At 39.5% G+C, this 22,329-nt stretch overlaps 1 protein-coding gene across 1 annotated transcript in view; it reads right to left on the bottom strand.

Moving 5' to 3' along the window:
• The window catches only part of LOC126908347 (lipase member H-like), a 34,940-nt gene that overhangs the window by 2,954 nt on the left and 9,657 nt on the right, over nt 1–22,329 (bottom strand). Inside the window, exons 4-6 of the mRNA XM_050690338.1 lie at nt 16,967–17,218; nt 5,352–5,543; nt 5,107–5,272 (exon numbers count right to left, since the gene is read on the bottom strand). Coding sequence (XP_050546295.1) covers nt 5,107–5,272; nt 5,352–5,543; nt 16,967–17,218 — 610 coding nt within the window. The remainder of the gene's footprint in view (nt 1–5,106; nt 5,273–5,351; nt 5,544–16,966; nt 17,219–22,329) is intronic.

Below are 22,329 nucleotides of genomic sequence, written 5' to 3'. Positions count from 1 at the left end.
TTTTACATTCTTAACTTTATTATGCTATAACTTTTTGAAAAATATATGGGATCAATATCATTTTTTCATGAGAAATAATATTTATATCCCTTTTTCATTTGAAATACTTTATCTTAATCAGGATATAAATAAGGAAATAGTAGATCATGTAGCTTTTGTAATAATCTACCATTTTTTAAAAATTAAACATTATCTAAAGATTTGCATCGAAACGTTTTTTATGATAGTGATTTTAATCACTGTTAGATATCATTATACTTTATTCATTTATGCCACGATACCACTGTGCCACGACTCCCCTGTGTTGTGTTTTTTAATGTTATGTATTGTTTTTTTTATTATTTAATTTTTGTTAATTGTTTATATTTTTTTTATGTTTTACGATTCTAATAGTTTAGTTCGTGTCGAACCGCAATAGTGCATTGCTGCTCTTGTCAGCAATGCACTATTGCAATTGTCAGATATCGAAATATTTCAATTTTTTTTACTGAATCATACACGTGTTTTGTTTAATTTTATATTATTTTATGTAGTTTTAACTCCAATCAAAGTGTGCATTATTAATTTTACGTTGAAATGATTTTTTTAATGTGTTAATTGTAATTTTTGATTTTCTATAATAAGTCTAAAGAATAATTACTTCACTAGATACGTTACTCCCCGACTGACTGCCTACTAACGGCGGTACGTATTCTAATCATCGATGAAGCACAATGACAAACAAAAATAACCATAATAATACAAACGAAACGGTCTCATTGATAACAAAAAAAAAAAAATAAGCTAATTGTCAATTCAAGCTCTTTGCAACAAAATACAAGCATTGCTACTTCTCCTGCTCTTTTAGTTATGTATAATCAGGATGGTTTTTAAACCCGAAAAATTCAAATTAACGATCGTTATCTTGTTAAAACTCATCTTCTCCACACATTCAGACTAAAAGATCAATGTTTGTGATGGTAAAAAATGTTTTATATTTTTATTATTTTTTTAATTTATTCTAGTAATGATTTTACACTTATACAATATGAGAAAATTAATAAATATAGTCAATTCTTATACTTAGATCAAACACTATAGGTGATTAAAAAAGGGATTTTATTGCCTCCTTTTAACTTATCTACCATTTTACAAAATTAAATAATAATAAATATGATTTAAATGTTATTATTAAATGTATTCACTGTGAATTTTTGGAGCTTTTAATATCCATCTGATATGTATATGTATATACATATCAGATGATATGTATATTAAAAATGAGTATTACCAAAAAAAATTGTTTAGATTATAATGATAAATAATTTGTTTAAATTGTTTAAAAATATTATATTTCTCTCTAGTCCGTTCCATATTAGAATATGGCTCAGTTATCTGGAATCCATATCAAATTAATTTAATTAATAAGATTGAACGCGGTCAGAATAGATTCTTACGAGTACTTGCATTTAAAACAGGCAAAACCGATATATCGCTGAAGAATATAGCGGGTGAGTACAGAATCAAATTATTTGAAAATAGAAGAAAGTTTCACGATACAGCTTGGTTACACAAATTACTTAATACTTCAATCATATGTCCCGCGTTACTTAGACAAATACCTATAAACGTCCCTCAAACTAATGCGCGTGAGTCACAAATGTTCTATACATCCACTTACCGTCAAAACTACAGTCTTTTCGCACCGATCAACAGAATGTTAACTTTAGGCAACTCGATAAATAATTTTGACTTTTTTTACGATAACTTAGCCAGGTTAAAATCATGAATGTGTTGAAACTTTTATGGATTGTCATATTATTTAAAAAGCTTGAGGATTTATCCATGTTTGCAGTTGATTGCTGACGTTTCGGACTCATTGCAGAGTCCATCTTCGGAGCGATAGTTACTGCTCGGTGGCTGAAACTATACTGGTATGTATATATATTCAGTATAGCCACCGAGCAGTAACTATCACTACGAAGATGGACTCTGCAATGAGTCCGAAACGTCAGCAATCAACTGCAAACATGGATAAATCTTCAAACTTTTCAAATAACAGGTTAAAATCATTAATGCAATTGTAGATGTTTATGTAATTAATTGAATTAATATAAGTTTATGTCGTTTTTTATTTCTAATTTCAATACAATTATTGTTTATCAATAATTGTATAATAACATTCTGTATTAACTGATTTAAATTTGTAATTATGTTTTCTTATCTGTTATCTTACCTGTATTGATTATGTAAACTATTCTGAGCCCAATTTGGGTGTATATCCATTAATAAATAAAAAATAAATAAATAATTTTTATGATTTCATAACAGAATAATAATTTTAATTTCATAATTGAAATGATTATTAACTAACAAGGATTAGAATAATCAAATTTTTTTTTATTTATTTATTTTTTTGTGTAATTTTTCCATAAAAATATAATACTAATTTATTATATAATAATTTCACACTAAATTTAATCATCAAAATAAGTATTTATCCATGTATTATACTTAACACGCATCCAAAATGATTCGGTAGGATTTTTGTAGGCGCAAATTAACGAGTAACGAAAGAAGTCAACACTGTATTATCTTTATACTAAAGAGACCAGTAGCCCGTTTATTTAATAATACAAATATGTAAAAGCACAGTACAAATATAAATATGGTTAAATATATGTATATATACAGAGTGTTGGTTTAATTAATGTCATGAATAGTAAAGTGAATTCAGTAGGTCCTAAAAATATCGAAATTAAAAACTAACCTTTCCTATCTCCAAAATTGGTATTTTTCCGGTTCCCCAAACCAAATTTTATTTAAGAAAAATAAACATCGCCAAGGTATTTCGCACGAAATTCTCATATTAATTGAAAAGCCACTCGATTTTTTGTATATATTGCACCCTCAACTTTAAACACAAAGTGGGAAAAAAATTTCACTTTAGCAAGAATCATCAATTTGTATTAAAATTTCACTTGGAGTCCCGTGATGTAGTTTATTTTTAGTTTAAACGATTACGTAACGAGAAAAAGCCACAGACAATGTAATTTTTTTAATTTCACGAGTATATCTTATACACCTATATTCCCTCTTATATGATCGTTCATCATCCTGTCTTTTCTAGTCATTTCACTCATTCTCTGCTTTATTCTCTTGTTAACTGTCCAACACCCTGATCTATGCGTCATAGCTGTTCTTACTTTAATCATTAAAAATTTACCATTCAGCCTTACATTACGACCCGAATTGGCATCCGTTTTTTAAGTTGACTTAAATTATTGTAATAATTTATTTATACAGCCACAGTTACAGATAATTAAAAGATAATATTAATGTAATAAAATTGATGTTGCGACTACAATGTTATTATGTTCAAAACTAACGTTAAGTTTTGCGGATTTCTCGTGCCATGAGTGGTTGGGTTGAATTAGGATATATATAATACATAAAGTAGACACAACTCCTTTTCGTTTGGAGAGGATATTAAAAAATATTTAATGTATATCCGTTTTCCAAAATAAACCCTAAATATACTCTTACTATTTATGACACAAACCCTGCTCTCTTTGATCATGTGTCGACACTGACTATTTTTTTGGCCTCAGTTAATAGAACGCATGACAACAACAAAACTAGATATAAAAAACAAACTGACAATTAGTAACAATAACACGACAAAAACACGACAAAAACAACAACAGATAAACAACATTGATGTTATCAGTTTTTAACTGCTATTAAAACAAACCGTATCAAACTAAGGCAGCAGTATAATTATAAATAAACTACTGTAACTATCCTCTGAAGAAGGAATAACCTACGATTCCGAAACGACAATTCATAACTGAAAACGTAGATATTTTCATAAAAATTTCAAGCAATACTTATAATATAAATATGTACAAATATATACAAATATATACAAATAATTCAAGCTTTAACACATTCATACAAATGTTGCTGGATTATTCCAAAAGCAACATTAACTTCTATTTTCTTAATCATATTATGATTACAAGTTTTATTATTTATAAATGTAATACATGAAAAATTATTATTATGATAATTAATTTTTTTATAGTATAATAAATGAATACTTGTTCTAACGATAGGATATTTATTATAAAACTCGAAAAATTATCGAATTCTTTCATGAATAGAAATAATTTATTACTTTTCTTAAATTTTACGATATTTCATAAATATATTGTATGTATAAACACTTATCGTACAACCTAGAAAATTGGTTCTTTTAAAACTACATAAAAATAAAACTGATCTAACTTTCTTTACGTTATAACATAAAGTCATTTTAAATTTTAATAGTCAGGTTTCAATTTATACTATTACTTATAAAATGAATAATATTTTTTGGTTGCATCATATTAGACTAATCATCTATGCACATTCAGACGTCCTCATATCACTTTCAATAACGTCCCTCAGTCTATTTTTTGGTCATCCTCTACCTTTTCTTCTTTTCTCATCACATGACCGAACCACCTATACCCGCTTATAATTTCGTTCCTTATCTTCTCTAGTCACTACACTCATATCCTATGCATTCTCAACTGTACTACATCCATTCTCTTCTATATTTTCTTGTTAACCACCCAAAATTCTAAAACATACATCGTGGCTGGTTTCACTACAGTCTTAAAGAACTTACTTCTTAGCCTCATTGAAATCTCTTAATGCATAACATGGTATACCACTCCTTATATTTTTCTAGTGATTTTTCTTGCACAAAACAAATATTAACTTTTCTCTTCTTCAATATTTCTACTAATTCTCTACTTCTAACAGTTAATTTTCGACATTCCATGTACTAATTCTTACTATGTATCTATCTTTCTCCCTTATACATGAGTCCAGCCTAGAGTTAAGTGGTGATGTCCCTACATCGTCGACACTACAAGCGTTGGATAGACCTGTACACATGACTGGTGAAACAGCTACCGCACAAGTTGTCCGGCTGGTATCAAACACTTTATTCCTTTCTCCCAAAAGTATATTATAATTATGTTATTCATCAGCTATATAAATGCTAATAAATTATTAACATACCAGTTGATTGTATTAAGTTTTGTTTTAATTCATTTTTTAGCATAACAAACTTACAATTTATCATATGGTGATTTACCCAATTGAACGGATAGTTCTGTATTGTTTGAACATAATCCATTCTTAAAATTTTCATAAGATTCACAAGGTAATGCAACAAATGCATCACTACGATTTATAGCTTCACTATAGTAGTAGTATGCCCTTCGATGGCTACAGACCGCTTTTAATAAAAAGTATTATAAAGTTAGATTTTTACTATTAGTCACAATTAGTTGTAAAAAATAAAAATAGTTTCATACCAGCATAATCAATTACACATCCCGGTTGAGGCCAATTACCTCCATTTGGATAAAAATCTCGGTGACCTAATCTTTTTTTAAATCCGAGGAATCCACCAGATGTATGTACTACTTCAACTAATTTAGCTTGACTATAATCAAGACGTTGATCAGGACCAGCATTCGAAAATAATACTTCAGCAGGATCAAGACCTAAAAATTTATTTTATTTCAACATTTATTTTCAATATCATTTAAAGATGGTGCGTGTAACTGCATAACACGACCCGAGCCGCATTTAGGTCGGGGATTATTGTTATCTGTCTCTGGTAGTGATTAACTGAACACAAAGACATGAGAACAATGTTTCCAAAGATGGCTGTCGAAAACAAGATCCAGGTAGCTTTGAATAGCACTACATTATTAAATTATTGAATATAAATTTAATTACTATAATTAGTATTTATTCATATATTATACTTTTAAATCAAAAGAACTGCTAATCAAGATATATTTAACAAAATAGGAGTTGATGTTATTTTTTTAATTATCCACTAATTTATTAGAATTAAATACTATCTATAGATTTCCATCAAAGCTTTTTTTTTTTTTTTTGTGTGTCACCACTTTTTTCAGTTCTCACCAAACCGATTTCTTTCAACGATACGTCAAAAGATCACAAATTATATCTAGTCGAAGACATTACCATCAAAAATTGAAAAAATTTTCCTCTTTCCCCGTAATTGGGAGAAATCTCTAAAAAAATTACAAATATTAAAATCGCTAAATTTCAAAATTTTTTTTACTTAAAACTGGCGTAACTTTTTCAAAAATGAACATATCAATATAATTTTTTTTTTTATAGATGCAAGATGTCTTTACATATCATTTGGTATATTTATTTTATAAATCTGACCCTTTACCTGCCTACTGAGGGGATTCCTAATGACAACTTTTTCAACTTAAATATTGAAAGTATTCGGGAAAGTATGACACTTTTATACATATCTTAAATTAAAGATAATGTAACATATTTTATTATGGAAAAAAAAAATTCCGGACTTTATTTTGTATTCACGGTAAAAATAGTTACCAAATGTTATTTTTGTGTGAAAATTCTCTATTTTATATTTTACATTTTTTACTTTAAAATGCTATAAAATACTAGTACTTTTCGTTCATTATTGTTTTACGCTTATTTTAAAAATTATTTTTAACTTTATAGTTCGATATGCTATAAAAGCGTGTTTTTTTATTTTTTTTTAACTATATTTATTTTTCACTTTTTAGTTTCATGTTATGATAGTAGTTAATATCAATATCATGGTTGTAACGGGTAACGGGAAATCAGGGTTCGATTCTGGAGAGGGAGTCAGAGAAACGGCTACCACATCCAAGGACAGCAGCAGGCGCGCAAATTACTTAATCCCGGAACGTGAAACTAATATAAGTGTGTTAAAACGAGTATGTACATTTAAAAATTGATTTTTAATTTTAATATGGTAAAAATAATCAAAGTTTTAATTCGAAATGTGTAGGTTATGTCATGTTTAACCTATTTTTTAAGGTATATATTGTCGAATTAGATTTGATAAGACAATTTTTAACACACAGTTTCTTTTTTAAGTTCCATCAAAATGCTTATTTATATTGACGCTACATTTTACATCCCTTAATTAACAGTTATCTCAAAAAACTAGAATTGAAATCAGCAATGAAATTCTATTTGAAATCTATTATAATATTATTTGGAGCAGAAAATTTTGTGCAGTATAATTATTAAATTATGTAAATTACTGATCTAAAACAACTTATAGGGCAGCATTTTCGAAATTATTATCATATAATAATGAAGGATGGAAGTGAGATGCAGTTGTTATTTTTATTACCAATCATTTCTACCATCTAGGTATAAAATTGTCAATAACTTCCAAAATACTGGCCTCAAAGTTGTTATTGAACAGTTATTCTAATTTTCATAATATATTAAAAATCTAATTAATTATGTGTATAGTCATTTTAAAAAAACCCTGCACAGGGGGGTCGCGGCACAGTGATATCGCAGCAATGTTGAGTAAAGTATAAGATATTTTTTTTTTCACGACCGGCTTAGTTGTAGGCCGCCCTGGAACTACCATTAGGTATTACTTCAGGGCGGCCCACGCCGCCTTTAAAACTCACACCACCACGTTGTGAATCAGCCCGAAATTAATCAAGAGCTGATTCACAACGTGGTGTGACCTCCCCCGTTCAATGCGAGGAGGGCAAAAATAACTCACAACACATAACATTAAACACAAAATACCTAAGGCGCCGGCCTAAACCAGCGCCTTAGGTCCTCCTGTACCGGGCAGCGCGGCTGCCTCTGTCTCAAGCGTTCAGCTTCCTCCTTTTTTTTCAAGATGGATTCGGCGAACGCCTGGACGAGCCTTCACGCCTCCCGGCTTCCCAACATCAGGTCCACCAGGGACGCGACTCGGAGCGTAGATCCTAGTCGAGACTCCAAAGAGTCCCGTTCCTGGGCCCACGCCTCGCACCGGAAGAGGGTGTGCAGAGCGCTATCAGCCTCTCCCGGGCGATCCGAACAGTGGTCGTACGTCGGTGCGGCTGCTTTGCGAATACGGTGCAAGTTACTCGTTAAAGCAGCCGTCGCTGGACATCACTTGGGTGAGACGCTAAGTCATCTCACCGGGGGAGGCAGGGGCGGATGTGTCGGAAAGAGCATGTCTACCGCCCTTTCCAGCACTTCCGTCTCCAGCTGACCGGAAGCCGGTGGACTGCGGAGCTTCCGTATAACGGCCCGATAAGATTTCCCTCACGGGTCGTGGTCGGCCCGCCTGATGACGAGCTTCAGCTCTTTGCGGACCGACCTCAGGGGATTCCGGATCTCGCGGCCAACGGTTCGAATGCGTCATGGCCCTCCTCTTTACAGGAGAAGCACCCCTTGGACTTGTTCGGGCCCTTGCAGGTCTGGGCCACGTGCCCATGTTCCAGGCACCTGTAGCACCTCGGACCTTTGTCTCCAAGAATCCTCAGCCTACAGGTGACCCATCCCACACGGATACAGGAGAGATCTGCGAGGCGGGGGGCCAGCCTTGCCGGCACCTCCACCCGGGCGTAACGCCCTTTGCCGCCAGAGTTCGCACGGACCACGACAGGCCCGATTTTCGGCGACACCTTGTCCTCTGGACGGCGGAGGGCGTTCAGCAGTGCACTCTGCACGTCGTCCTCCTCCGTCCATTCCTCCACGTCCAGGAGTATGCTCCTTCAGGCTCTCAGCCCGATCCTCAGACCTCTAGCAAGACTGCTCCCGTACGAGTCCGCCTTGTGCCCGCCAATTGGACCCTAAGGACTTTGAGGTCAACGGCAGCCATCGCGATCTTTATGACCGCGGCTTATCATTACCCCTCCTTGAGTGATCCAATCACCACCGCCTACGTCTTCGGAACTTTTGCCCTAAGCTGGGCGGCAGTCGGGCTTCGGGACGGTTGGGCCCACCAGGGACTTCCGCCTTGGGAACCGCCGTCGCTCTCTCCACCCTTTTTTTTTTTTTTTCCTTACAGCCGACTTCTTGCAGACCGCCCCGGGACTGCCGTTAAGCATTGCTTCGAGTTGGCCTACGTCGCTTTCTAACACTTCTGCTACCGCGCTGTGCTTCGGCCCGAACTTAATCCGGGCCGGATCACAGCGCGGTGCTGCCTCCCCCGTTAGCCGGACCCCACTGGTGGGTCCGTTGCCCGGGCTGCACCACGCGGAGGTGGGGGCAGGACTTCGCGATGGGTTGGGTCCATCCTTGATGGGCACTCTTTAGCCCGTTGCGCTGCTCTACAGTGTCGGCGTGATCGGGCTCTACGGGGCTACGAAACGTCAGCACGGGCGCAGTTTCCCTAGCTCAGGGAATCGGGCGCGTCCTCAAGTTGCGGATAGAGGAACGGCCTGCAGATATGCAGGTTAGCCGCGAAATAAGCAGTCCATTAATTTGGACTGACGAATAAGCGGTCGCGGACAGCGAGCCCCTCGTTCGCTCGTTAACCCTGCAGATATGCAGGGTAGCCGTGATATAAACCACTCCTAGAGTGGACGAATAAGCGGTAGCGATCGAGGGTAATTTCATAACGGGCGGGTGGGCCCGATAGCCTGGTAAGGCAATCACCTAGGTGAAGGTAACACCGAAAACAAATCCCCTGGCGGTAGGTAAAACGCAGGGAAGGACACCCGTAAAAACCAATCATGGAAGGAAACCAGTGTAAAAAAAACCGTTACGGTTCCAGAAGGTTCGGATCCTTCAGGACCGGCTGGGAAGAGTGCTGTTGCAGGCTCGACCCGGTCGTCATCTAGCGACTGCATCGAAACCGTGGGACTGGTGAGGCAGGGTCTAGGGGGCGTTCGCGCCCAAGTAACTGTCGGAGGGTGTGCCAAGCAGGCACCCTCCAGTGACTTTCGGGTCACTGAGGTAACTGCTGGTGATCTGACGATCTCTGCAGAGATGATCGAAGACTGGGCGGACATTCGGGATCGCTTCTGCGACGGAATTCCGTTGACGCGGTCGGAATATGGCCGCTGGATGCACCTGCACCAGCGTATGACCTCGGTGGAAGTCACGAGTCATTGTTTCCCACTCAGGAGGTTCAGAAACCCGGATGGCTTCCGGAGTTCTGTACTGACGGTGTTGGGAATGATGGAGAAGAACCTTGCGGATGGTGGAGTCTTCGCACCGGTGAAGGAAGAGAGGTATAATCCTCTTGATGATGTAGAGGACGACGAGGAGAGAGCCGGCTTAATGGATAGCTGCATCTCCAGCCTTCGAGGTGAGGGTGCGGCAGATCGGGTCAATAGTGTGGCCTGACTAGTCGCCACCGAATTACTCACCCGCTACAAGAACAGCAAGATAATACAAATAATGGGACACGGACTGCGACAGGCGGTTGAGCTGTATGAATATAAGTGCCACCAAGCAGAAGGAGACTGTGAGGCGAGCCAGAGAAAAGGTTTCTTGTCTTCCGTCGCCGCTGCGCAGGACGAAGAAGATGAAGTCATGCGTGCCGGAGACGGACCAGGAGGGAATGAGGCGGAGCCGTCTTTGGGAGAAGAAGGCATGTCCGCTTTACAACGGGAAGAGTCCCCGGCATTCAGCCCCCTCCGGGAGGAGACGCCCCCAAAGCGTCACCCGGTGAAGAGGAGAGCGGCAGTACGGGAGGATGATAGTGATGATGAGGAGGCGTTTGACGTCGGCCTCAACCACCTCGTCTTTCTCTCCAGATCCGCAGAGGTAGAAGGGAGTATCATGAAGGAGGTGCCAAACACTCTTTTGGCATTCCTTCTGGAGCAAATTTCCCTGTCGTGCCAGGCTCTGACTGATCTAAGGAGCTCTGCCGAGCCTCGCAAAAAAAGAAGGAATGATACTACGGAGGAAACAACTGCGACCATGGTCAATGAAGTTGCCGACCAAGTTAAAGTACTCCGTGGTGTCATTGACAAACGGAGGGGCATGGGAGTTCATAGAGAGGTCCAGGAAGCGACAAGGACACTCGAGGCAATACTGGAGAGGGAAAGGAGAAGGGGGCCTTCGTTGAGCGGCGAGGATCATCGGGCCCCATTCGAGGGAAGAGTCGGGACACGAGCTCCCAATGGAGCGGCCCTACTTAGGTCGACCAAAGAGGCGGGCACGCAAACTGCGAAGGACTCCTCGGTGACCACGGTTATGATCAGTGGCGACCTGGACACCGAGCCTGCCGTGCCGACGAGACCAGGCGCGATTGCGGCGCCCGTCGGCCTGCTATCCACCACCAAGGTGGTTAAGCGGGTGCGAAAAAGGCGACGCAAGAAGCTGAATCAGAGCGTCGATGGGGGAGGGGAACCTGCCCCAGACTCAGTAATAGTAGAGGCAGCACGCACCCCAGTACCGCTGCCCCAGACCGTGGTAGTGCCTAAGGTTCCACCGCCGGCTGCGTGATCAGAGGTGGTCCGCCGCAAGGCCCCAAATGCGGCGGCCAAACCTCGCCCTAATCCCGGGCTTCCTACCTCAGCACGGAGATCTGCTATCAAGGTGAGAGCACCGCGAACTGAAGCCGTTATTATTGGTCCTCTTAAAGAGGACCAAAAATACTCGGCAGTCATTAAAACGGTGATGGAGAAAGTTGATCTCCAGGCGCTGGGCATTGTGGTCTCCGGTATCCGCAGAACCAAGTCAGGAGCAGTGCTCCTGGAGGTTCGAGGTACCGGGGCTCAAGCCGACCTGCTGACCACTAAGATTGTGGAGGCGCTGGACGGCATGGATGTGCGCGTCCATCGTCCGGTGATGATGTGCACATTCATGCTTCTCGATGTAGAGGAGTGGATAGAGGAAGAGGACGTTCAGGGAGCGTTGACCTCTATCATCTCGACCGCGAATGGTGCTTCGGTAGCCGATCCCGTTGTGGTCCGGCTATTTGGTAGCGGGAATGGCCGGTACGCACGGTGCGAGGTGCCCATCAGAGCTGCGGCTCCACTCGCTGGGCTAACCCGCCTGCGTATTGGCTGGACGTCGTGTAGAGTGCGTCTCTTACATGACAAAGGACCGCGCTGTTATAGATGTTTGGAGCGGGGCCATGTGCAGGGTACTTGCAAGGGCCCAGACCTTACTGGCGCATGCTTCGCATGTAAAGGGATGGGCCATGTGGCAAAGGACTGCCCCGGCAAGGGCAAAGAGGCCTGAAAGTCAGGTTCTGTGATTTTGTGTCTGTCTATTGTGAGTTTTACTTGTCCCAACCATAGCAAAGTCCTACCCCCACCTCCACGTGGTGCGGCCTGGGCAACGGATCCCACTCTGGGGTCCGGCTAACGGGGGAGGCCACACCACGTTGTGAATAAACTCTTGATTAATTTCGGGCTAATTCACAACGTGGTGGTGTGAATTTTTTGAATTTTTAGACGGCGTGGGCCGCCCTGAAGCAATACCTCGCGGTAGTTCCAGGGCGGTCCACAGCATACCGGTGGTGTATAAAAAAAAAAAAAAAAAGGGCACTCTTTAGCGATATGCCCACCTTTTCTGCAGCTGTGACAGTTCCCTGACCTGTCCGGGCCCTTACAGCTGTGGGCAATGTGCCCATGCTCCAGACATCTGTAGCACTGAGGACTTTTGTCAATGATCCTCAGTCTACAGTTTGTCCAGCCGACTTTTATTCGGCTCACTGTGGTAAGCCGAATGGCAACCTTGACGGGCACGTCGCATCTCGCGTAACGCCCCTTGCCTCCAATGTTAGGCCGTATGATAACGGGCCCAACATTTGGACATTCCAGAGCGTCGCTTAGGGCCCGACGCACCTCATCCTCTTCGTGCCAGTCCTCCACATCCCTGATCAGGACAGTGCGGGTCATCGAAGTGCGATGCACCCGCACGTCCTTCTATTTGAGCGCCTCCTCCAACTTGGCGGCTAGTAAATCCGCTTTCTCGGCGGATCCTCGAACCTCCAGCAGATCGGCCCCCGTCTGAGTCCTCCGGGTCCCAGACACCTGGATACCCAAGGCCAGAAGGTCCACAGAGGCCGTCGCCGTCTTCATCACTTCGGCATACTTCAAGTCCCCCTTCAAAGGGCCGATAATCACAGCCTCCGTACGAGGCACCCTCGCCAGCAACTTTTTTGCGGCCGGACCTCGTGTAGGCGGTGGAGGTCTAGGCCTAGTTGCCGTTTCCTCGGTCTTCCCCAGTCCACCCTTGCGACAAACCACCTCCGTCCAAGTGGGCCTCTCCGTCTCCGCTCCTATGTCTACACTCGCCGGAGCGGACTTTGCAGCAGCAGTCCCCCGATCCGAATGCTTCTCGGGAAGCGTAACGGTCGGCGAGGAGGCCGTACCCTCGACAGTGTTCAGTCTCTTCTCCTTCTTCTTCTTTCGCTTCTTCCCAGGCTTCGTCAACGGATCTGACCTGGGATTTGGGGGCTCCTCCGTTGTTTGTGTGGCCACATTCCTCCTCAACGCCATATTAGACGTCCCCGGCCTGTTTGTTTGCGGTCCAACCGCCGTTTGCGTTCCCGCGTCCGTTGTCGGCTTCCGTTTCGCGAATACCGGAGCTAACGTACCAGAACCCCTTTCCGGCGAGGCTACAATGGTCCCCGAGCGCGGTGTCGCTCTCCTGCGCCTTTCCGTAGCCAGGATTTCCTCCAGCTTCTTGGTCGCCTCCTGGACTTCCTTGTGGACGCCCATCCCTCTACGCTTATCGATGACTCCGCGGAGCACTGCGACTTGTCCCGCTATGTTTCCAACCAAAGCCGATTGCGCGGTTGCTTCTTCCTCGGAGTCATACCTCTTCTTACGGCGTGGCATGTCCGAACTTCGAAGTTCGGTCAGCGCTTGGCAGGAAAGAGATATCTGCTCCAGTAAGTACTGCAGATGAGTACCTGGAACCTCTTTCATGAGGCTACCCTCCACTTCGGCCTGTCTGGTCAGGCCGACGACATGATTCAATCCGATGTCGAATGTCGCTTCATCGTCGCTCTCTTCGTTACAAAGTGGCGCCTTCCTCTTCCCGGGGTAACGCTTTGGGGGCGTCTCCTCCGGCAGGGGGCTCAAAGGCGGGGAGACCTCACGGAAAGGAGCGGTCGTCGCCTGCCCGAGAGAAGGCTCAACACAACTCACACCAGGCCTAACACCTGTCCTCATTGTTTCGTCCTCGGATAGACTATTGTCTCCTTCGGACGATTCCTCCACAACTCCGGGTGCCGTTTCCGCGACGACGCATTCGTAGTCGAACACATCAACGACATCCCGGAGTCCAATCCCCATTGCTTCCATCATCGGATCCTTCCTATGGCGCGTCAACAGTTCCCGGCTGACCAGCCGAGCAATTTGGATCGCACGGTCCGCCGTGCTTNTAGCCGAGCAATTTGGATCGCACGGTTCGCCGTGCTTTCGCCTCGAAGGGAGGAGACGCACTTACTCATAAGGCACACTCGCTCCTCTTCCCCTTCTACTCCATGGAAGGGGTTATAAACCTCCTTGCGCTCCGGAGAGAAGTTGCCNCCTCCGTAGAGAAGTTGCCTCCGTTTTGGACGTCACTGGTCATCATCTCCAGTATGGTGTCCACTGCGCCCTTAAAGACGCCTAGGTTGCGGAATCTTTGACGAGGGAAACAGTTTTCGACCTCGCTTCCGTCCTCCATCTTGCGCCTTATTTCTTCCCAGCGCACATATTCTGACTCCGTGAGAGGTATATCGTTGCTATACCTATCTCGGATATCAGCCCATTCATCCACCAGCTCCTCGGTGATGGTGAATCCTCCCTTCCTATTTATACCCAAGTTGGGTTGTGGGGCCTCCACATCGCATCGCCCTTGGTCGGCGTCAACGAGAGCCGGGCTACAAGAACCCCCGCCGACGTCCCCTGTGCCATCCGATAGCACTGGGGCGGTAACAATATTTCCAGTTATCCTATCCATATTGGGTTTTTTTAATGGGTGTCCTTCCCATGCGTTTTTAACCTACCGCCAGGCTCGTAGTTTTTTTTTAGGGTTGTCCTCCCTTAGGCGGTCGCCTTACCAGGCTAATGGGTCCGCCTACCCAGTTCTATGTTTCTCTCGAACGCTATCGCTTATTCGACCACCCTATTAAAATAGAGTGACTTATTTCGCGACTACCCTACATATCTGTAGGGTTAACGAGCGTCCGAGAGGCTCGCTGTCCGCGACCGCTTATTCGTCAGTCCCCAAGAAGGGGACTGCTTATTTCGCGGCTAACCTGCATATCTACAGGCCGTTCCTCGATCCGCAACCGGAGGACGCGCCCGATTCCCCGAGCAATGAGAACTGCACCCGCTGCAGCAGCTCGTAGCCCCGTAGAGCCCGATTCCACCACAGTGAGAGCACAGCAAACGGGCGCTCTCTCCACCCTCTTGGCCCCTCTCCGCTTTACCACCTCTGTCCACAAGGTGGCAGGAGCGGGGGCTGGAGAGATGTCAGGAAGAGCTGGGCACGGAGGAGAAGGGGCTGCACCACTGGATGGCAAAGGCGCTGTGATGTCTACGGGTGGATACGCATCGTTCTTTGCCGTCCCCTCCTTCTTCTTCCCCTTCTTCCAACGCTTCTTGACGGCAGGAACAATAGGGAGCGTGGCCGCTGCTGCGTCGCTCCTACGGAGGAGAAGGGACGTGTCTCCGACGGCCATAAGTGTTCCACCAGTAGTCCGTCTGGGACGACACGTCGACTTTGGTCACCAGGGCACCGGGATCAGTTGTCGGTGACTCCCGCTCCGGCATGCGAGTCAGATGAAGATCAGCGAGATCTAACACTGTCTATGTCCATCTTGACCACACGGCGGTACGGGGAGTACACCTCCAATACGTCCTCGAGTTGCCCCGCTTGTTCTCCGAGGAGGACCAACCCAGCCGACAGCACCTCGTCGGACCGGCCAGCCACTCTATTTGGTGACCCGTCGGCGCTAAACAAGTCCAGTGCTGTCAGGGTCACCAACCTGGGCTTCTTGGTCAGTACCGGCAAAGGCGTCTCCGGCATGGGGATGGCCACGCTAGGCGGGGTGTCCTCAAGCGTAATGGTGGTGGGTTCGAGGGGCGGAGAGATCCCCTTCCTTTTGGGACGGAGAGAATCGTCCTCCCCCAGATCCGCCACCTTTACAACACTACCTACCCCAATGGTCTGATCCGAAGGACCCATCCTTGTAGAACCACCCCTAGACGCGCTCCCCAATCTCTCCAATATGGAGGGTTTTGGAGACGCATCCAGGGAGGTGGCCGACGTCAATACCGTTCCAGTATTAAAGCTGTCCATCGCCAAGTATAATGATATCTGACAGTAATTAAAATCACTATCAAAAAAAAACGCTTCGATGCAAATTTTTATATAGTGTTTAATTTTAAAAAATTGGTGGATTATTCCAAAAGCTACATTATCTGCTAGTTCCTTATTAATATCCTGATTAAGATAAAGTATGTCGAATGAAAGAGGGATTATTAAAAAATATTATTTCTCATAAAAAAATTATGTTGATCCATACATCTCTTAATAAGTTATAGCATTTTAAAGTAAAAAATGTAAAATATAAAATCGAGAATTTTCACACAAAAATAACATTTGGTAACTATTTTTACCGTGAATACAAAATAAAGTCCGGAATTTTTTTTTCCATAATAAAGTATGTTACATTATCTTTAATTGAAGATATGTATAAATGTCATACTTTCCCGAATACTTTCAATATTTAAGTTGAAAAAGTTGTCATTAGGAATTCCCTCTGTAGGCAGGTAAAGGGTCAAATTTATTAAATATAAATGATATGTAAAGACATCTTGCTTCTATAAAAAAAAAAAATTATATTGCTATGTTCATTTTTGAAAAAGTTACGCCAGTTTTTAGTAAAAAAAATTGAAAAAATAACGAAAATTAGCAATTTTTAATTTTGTTATTTTTTTGGAGGTTTACCCCATTTACGGGACTAAGGGACATTTTTTTCTATTTTTGAGGGTAATGTCTTCGACTAGATACGATTTGTGGTCTTTTGACGTATCGTTGAAAGAAATCCGTTCGATGAGAGCTGAGAAAAAGTGGTAACAGATACAAAAAAAAAACACATCATAGTAAAACTAATACCTTCTCAGCTACGCATCGAAGCTAATAGAAACATGGTTCATTATTTACTTTATATGTTTACCTGTAATATGCTTCACACTTCCAGATTTTATATTAGTATTAGTTAATCCTACAACATGAGCTCCTAAAGAAAATCCAATCAAATGAAAATCTTCCACGTGAGCTCCAGTTGATGTGGACATGTGTTCAATGAATAAAGCTAAATGTTTCGATACATTTTTTGTATTTTTCACTGCTGAATTGTACCAAGGAATAGCCGCTAACTGCGACCAATCGACAGTAAAAATATTGTAATCGTTGTAATTCAAAAATGCTACAAAAAAAATTATAACAACTATAATTAAAAAAATAAACTTTATTTTTTGTAATGTGAATTCTTTAGTTTCAATGTAAAGTTAAAAATACTAGGAAATATACTTTGAAAATGTTTATTATATACAGATACAGATAAGTACTCGATTATGTGCACTTAAAACTGAGGTAAAAAAAATAGTCAGTGTCGACGCATGATCAAATCGAGCGGGGTATGTGTCATAAATAACAAGAGTATATTTAGGGTTTATTTTGGAAAACGGATATACATTAAACATTTTTTAATATCCTCTCCAAACGAAAAGGAGTTGTATCTACTTTACTACTACTCTAATGTGGCTGTATAAATAAATTATTACAATAATTTAAGTCAACTTAAAAAACGGATCCCAATTCGGGTCGTATTGTAAGGCTGAATGGTAAATTTTTAATGATTAAAGTAAGAACAGCTATGACGCATAGATCAGGGTGTTGGGTAGTTGACAAGAGAATAAAGCAGAGAATGAGTGAAATGACTAGAGAAGATAGGATGATGAACGATCATATAAGAGGGAATATAGGTGTAGAAGATAAGAGAAAATACACTTAGATGATTTGGTCATGTTATAAGGAGAGAGGAATTGGAAGCGGTAAGAATAGTTATAGATATGAATGTTGAAGGAAGAAGAGGTAGAGAAAGACCAAAAAAGAGATGGCAGGATGTTATTGAATGCGATATAAGGACGGCTGACATGAGAGTAAAAGATGTGCGAGAACATGTAAGGGAAAGCTTAGGATAAAGGTGGCACGTCTCAAGTAGTTTGGATAAGGACAATAAAAAATGAAATTTATTTCCACTCAACTATTTTTAAAAAAACTATGATAGATTTAAGTAGAAAAAGTTTTAAAAAAATATAGAAATTACCGATTATAAAAATTGTAATTTTTTTGGTGATTTCTCTCAATTCAATGAACTAAAGAAATTATTTAAATTTTTAGGGTAATTTTCATATAGATATGATTTATGATCTTTTAACGTTTTAGTAAAAGTAGAGGAAAAAGGTAGACTTTTTGAAAAAAAATGCAAAGTTAATTGTGTCTGATAGGTATTGTATAGAACTCCTGATCTTTAGTGATTAAAACACATGCGTTTCCAAATCGGTAGTTGTACAATACACATCCACGATGATAAAATAGGCAATTTAAGCAAGTTGAATTTTTCAAAGTCCTTTTCCTCAACTTGAAAAATATTAATCGGCTATAAGATCGAAATGAGTTTAACTCAATATTTAATGTAGAATACAATCATTTAACCATTATGAAAATTAAAGACTCCATTACTGTAAACTCTCCTTTGTATATTATTTTAATATGAAAGAAGTGTGTTGGATTTAAATATAGTTTAAAAAAACTAAAAAAACACGCTTTTAAAGTACATCAAACTAACTAAAAAGTTAAAAATAATTTCTAAAATGTGCTTAAAACAATAATGAACGAAAAATACTAGTATTATTGTGATAAAAGAGTGGATGCTTTGTGCCATTTTTTTCGTATATTAAGCGTCCGACGATTTTATCACAGTAATACTAGTATTTTTCGTTCATTATTGTTTTAAGCACATTTTAGAAATTATTTTTAACTTTTTAGTTTGATGTGTTTTAAAAGCGTGTTTTTTTAAACTATATTTATTTTTCACTTTTTAGTTTCATGTTATGATAGTAGTTACTATCAATATCATGGATGTAACGGGTAACGGGAAATCAGGGTTCGATTCCGGGGAGGGAGTCTGAGAAACGTTTACTACACCCATGGAAAGCAGCAGGCGCGCAAATTACTCACTCCCGGAACGTGGAGGTAGTGACGAAAAATGACGATACGGGAATCATCCTTTGTAATCGGAATGAATACACTCTATATCTCTTAATGAGAATAAAGCATGTTAATATATATTTTCAATAGTAATTAGAATATATATATATATACATTTAAAGCGACTTAAACATATCATGCACGAGGTACATCTGTGTTTTGTGGGCGGGCGGGGCACGGGGAACGTTTTATGTGAGGCATATGCAGCGGCTGTAGGAATATATATATATATATATACACATACATACATACATATATATAGTAAGGCGTCAGAAGTACGTAAACGTATCATGCGCTAGGTATAGCCTTGTTTTGTGGTCGGGGAGAACGTTATACCTAAGGTATAAACGGCAGCAGCGGCGGTAGGAATTTATAAATATATATACGTAAGGCGCATTACACGCGGGCGGTATTGGTCAGTCAAAATAACAATTCATTTATATATATATTATATAATTGATGACACGCTGCGTCTACGAATTGGAAAATATTGTTGTTGACGACTGGTGAGCAGGGTGCGGTGAATGCGTTACGACTGTCTAGTCTCAAGGCCGTAGACACGTGCGCGTTGAAAATTACAAACAACAAACACACAACATACATGTGAAACAAATATAAGCGTGTTAAAATGTCATATAAAGGGAATATGCAGATTAACAATGGTGGGAATAACTATGTATAAAGGGAAACAAGAAAAATAATGGGGTATTGACTTTTCGACTAAGAAACGTCTAGTTACGGGTCAGGATGTTTAGTGTGTGAAACTTTGTATTTTGAACTGTTAAATTTATATTGTGTTACATTGTTATATTGTATTTTGATTTGTGTTTATTACATTCTGTAAATAAAAAATAACTATTCGAAAACCTGCACTTAGTGTAAATACTTTCCATCGTGTTATTAAAATTGTGTGTGTGTGTGTGCGGCAACAGTCAAGGTTGGACTGCTGGTTCTTTAATCGATCTTAACAATTAGTGTGCGTGCTGAATAGTTTTTGGGTTTAACCATCCCAAAAAGGGATAAGGGCCTCGTTTCAGTTTTTTTTTCGTTGTGCGAAATTTCAAGTAGGCCATTTTGAAATTTTTTCAGGCCATATAAATATAAATATACCTAATTAAGTAAATTATTCTTCTTTTAATTTTTCTATAGATAATGAATCACAATCAACATAAGTAGTAAATATATATCATAATAATACTAACTATTTTAATATGAAATATTATATAATATAACGTAGAGTCAGGGTCGAAGCAATCGTTGAATTTTATATTTATCAGTTCATTACCGTATCAATTGTTGATATAAACTACGCCGCATAAAAGTTGTGATAAAAATTGTTACGAACATCAATATCAATATCTTGTGTCCGGTACGAATATCAGTATCATATATTTATTGTTTACTCAATTAATTTATAACAAAATATTTGTTTATTGACTTATGTAACCATGATAATATAATTTTATTGTAATTTAAATTGATTTATAAAAAAACGATAGCACAGTGGAGTCGAGACATAGATGGGACAAGTATAGATGATATCTGACAGTAATTAAAATCACTATCATAAGAAACGCTTCGATGCAAATCTGTAGATAGTGTTTCATTTAGAGAAATTGGTGGATTATTCCAAAAGCAACATCAACTCTTATTTCTTTAATTATATCCTGATTAGTAGTTCTTTGATTTTAAAATATAATATATNATTTTAAAAGCAACATGAACTCTTATTTCTTTAATTATATCCTGATTAGTAGTTCTTTGATTTATTAGTATAATATTATAATTAAGTATAATTATAGTTATTAAATTTAGTATGAAATTGTGAGGCCAGCTATGATGTATAGTTCATAGTGTTGGGCGGTTGATAAGAAAGTAGAGCAGAGAATAAGTGTAGCAGAGATGAGAATGCTTAGTTGGATGAGTGGAGTGACTAGAGAAGATAGGATAAGGAACGAGCATATAAGAGGAAGTATAGGTGTTGCGTCAATCGTGGATAAGATGACAGAAAATAGACTTNTTCTTAATGAATTTTAGTACTCATATTAAATGTAATATAACTCGAAAAATATTTGTTTAAATGAAAAAATATAAAATATATTTTTTGTTTATAATTGTCTTTTAAACAACTTTTGTACGAANAGAATTGTCTTTTAAACAACTTTTCTACGAACATTTTTTTGTAAGTTAAATGTTTTTTGAGAAAATTAAAAAAGCTCATATTTTTGAACTTTTGCAAGGCTGTAAAAAAAAACTCAATTCCAATCAATGAGGACTATTAATATGTAATTATTCATATTTTAATTCAACTTTAAAAAAAAAAAATTTGGTTGGGAATTTTTTCCGCAATTTTTCCTTTATTGACTGACCTAGATGTAAATTTTAAACTTGTAATTGAGCTAAAAGCTATGGTAATATATTCAATTTTTTTTACTATAAANAGCAATTTTTCCTTTGTTGACTGACTTAGATGTAAATTTTAAACTTGTAATTGAGCTAAAAGCTATGGTAATATATTCAATTTTTTTTACTATAAACTTTCACAAATCTTTATCAAAAATTTTCCATAAACTTTAAAGAACCAAAAAATAGGTTAANCATTTTTCATTAACTTTAAAGAACCAAAAAAATAGGTTAAAAATGATATTTGGTCTGCTTATTTTTAACATATTAAAAATAAAAATCAGTAATAATTTGAAAACAAATTTTTTTTTGTTTAATTATTATTTTACAGGGTGTTAGTAAATGCTATGTCACGAGTAGTAGGATGATATTCAGAAGGATCTAAAAATAGTGAAATCGAAAACTAAAAATTCATATCTCCAAAATTGGAGGTTTTCCGGTTCTCCCACTTTAAATTTTATTTTAATAAAAAATATACATCACAACGGTATTTCCCACGAAATTCTCATACAAATTAAGTGATCACTCGATTTTTTGTAACTTTCGTGCCCTACCCTGAACTTTGGGATCAAAGTAGGAAAAAAATTTCACTTTAGTGTGACCCATCAATTTGTATTGAAATTTTACTGAGATTTCTGTGATGCAGTTTATTTTTAGTTTAAACGATTACATAACGAGAAAAACTGGAAAAACTCACAGATAATGTGATATTTTTTTAATTTCACGAGTCTTTATTATTTATTCAAACCGATTATAATGACAGTGATGCAAATCTTTAGATAGTGTTTAATTTTAAAAAATTGGTGGATTATTCCAAAAGCTACATGATCTGCTAGTTCCTTATAAATATCCTGATTAAAA

Source organism: Daktulosphaira vitifoliae, unplaced genomic scaffold, assembly GCF_025091365.1.
Source record: "Daktulosphaira vitifoliae isolate Bord-2020 unplaced genomic scaffold, ASM2509136v1 Scaffold_5, whole genome shotgun sequence".
NCBI lineage: Eukaryota > Metazoa > Arthropoda > Insecta > Hemiptera > Phylloxeridae > Daktulosphaira > Daktulosphaira vitifoliae.
This window is presented reverse-complemented; position numbering and strand designations above follow the sequence as displayed.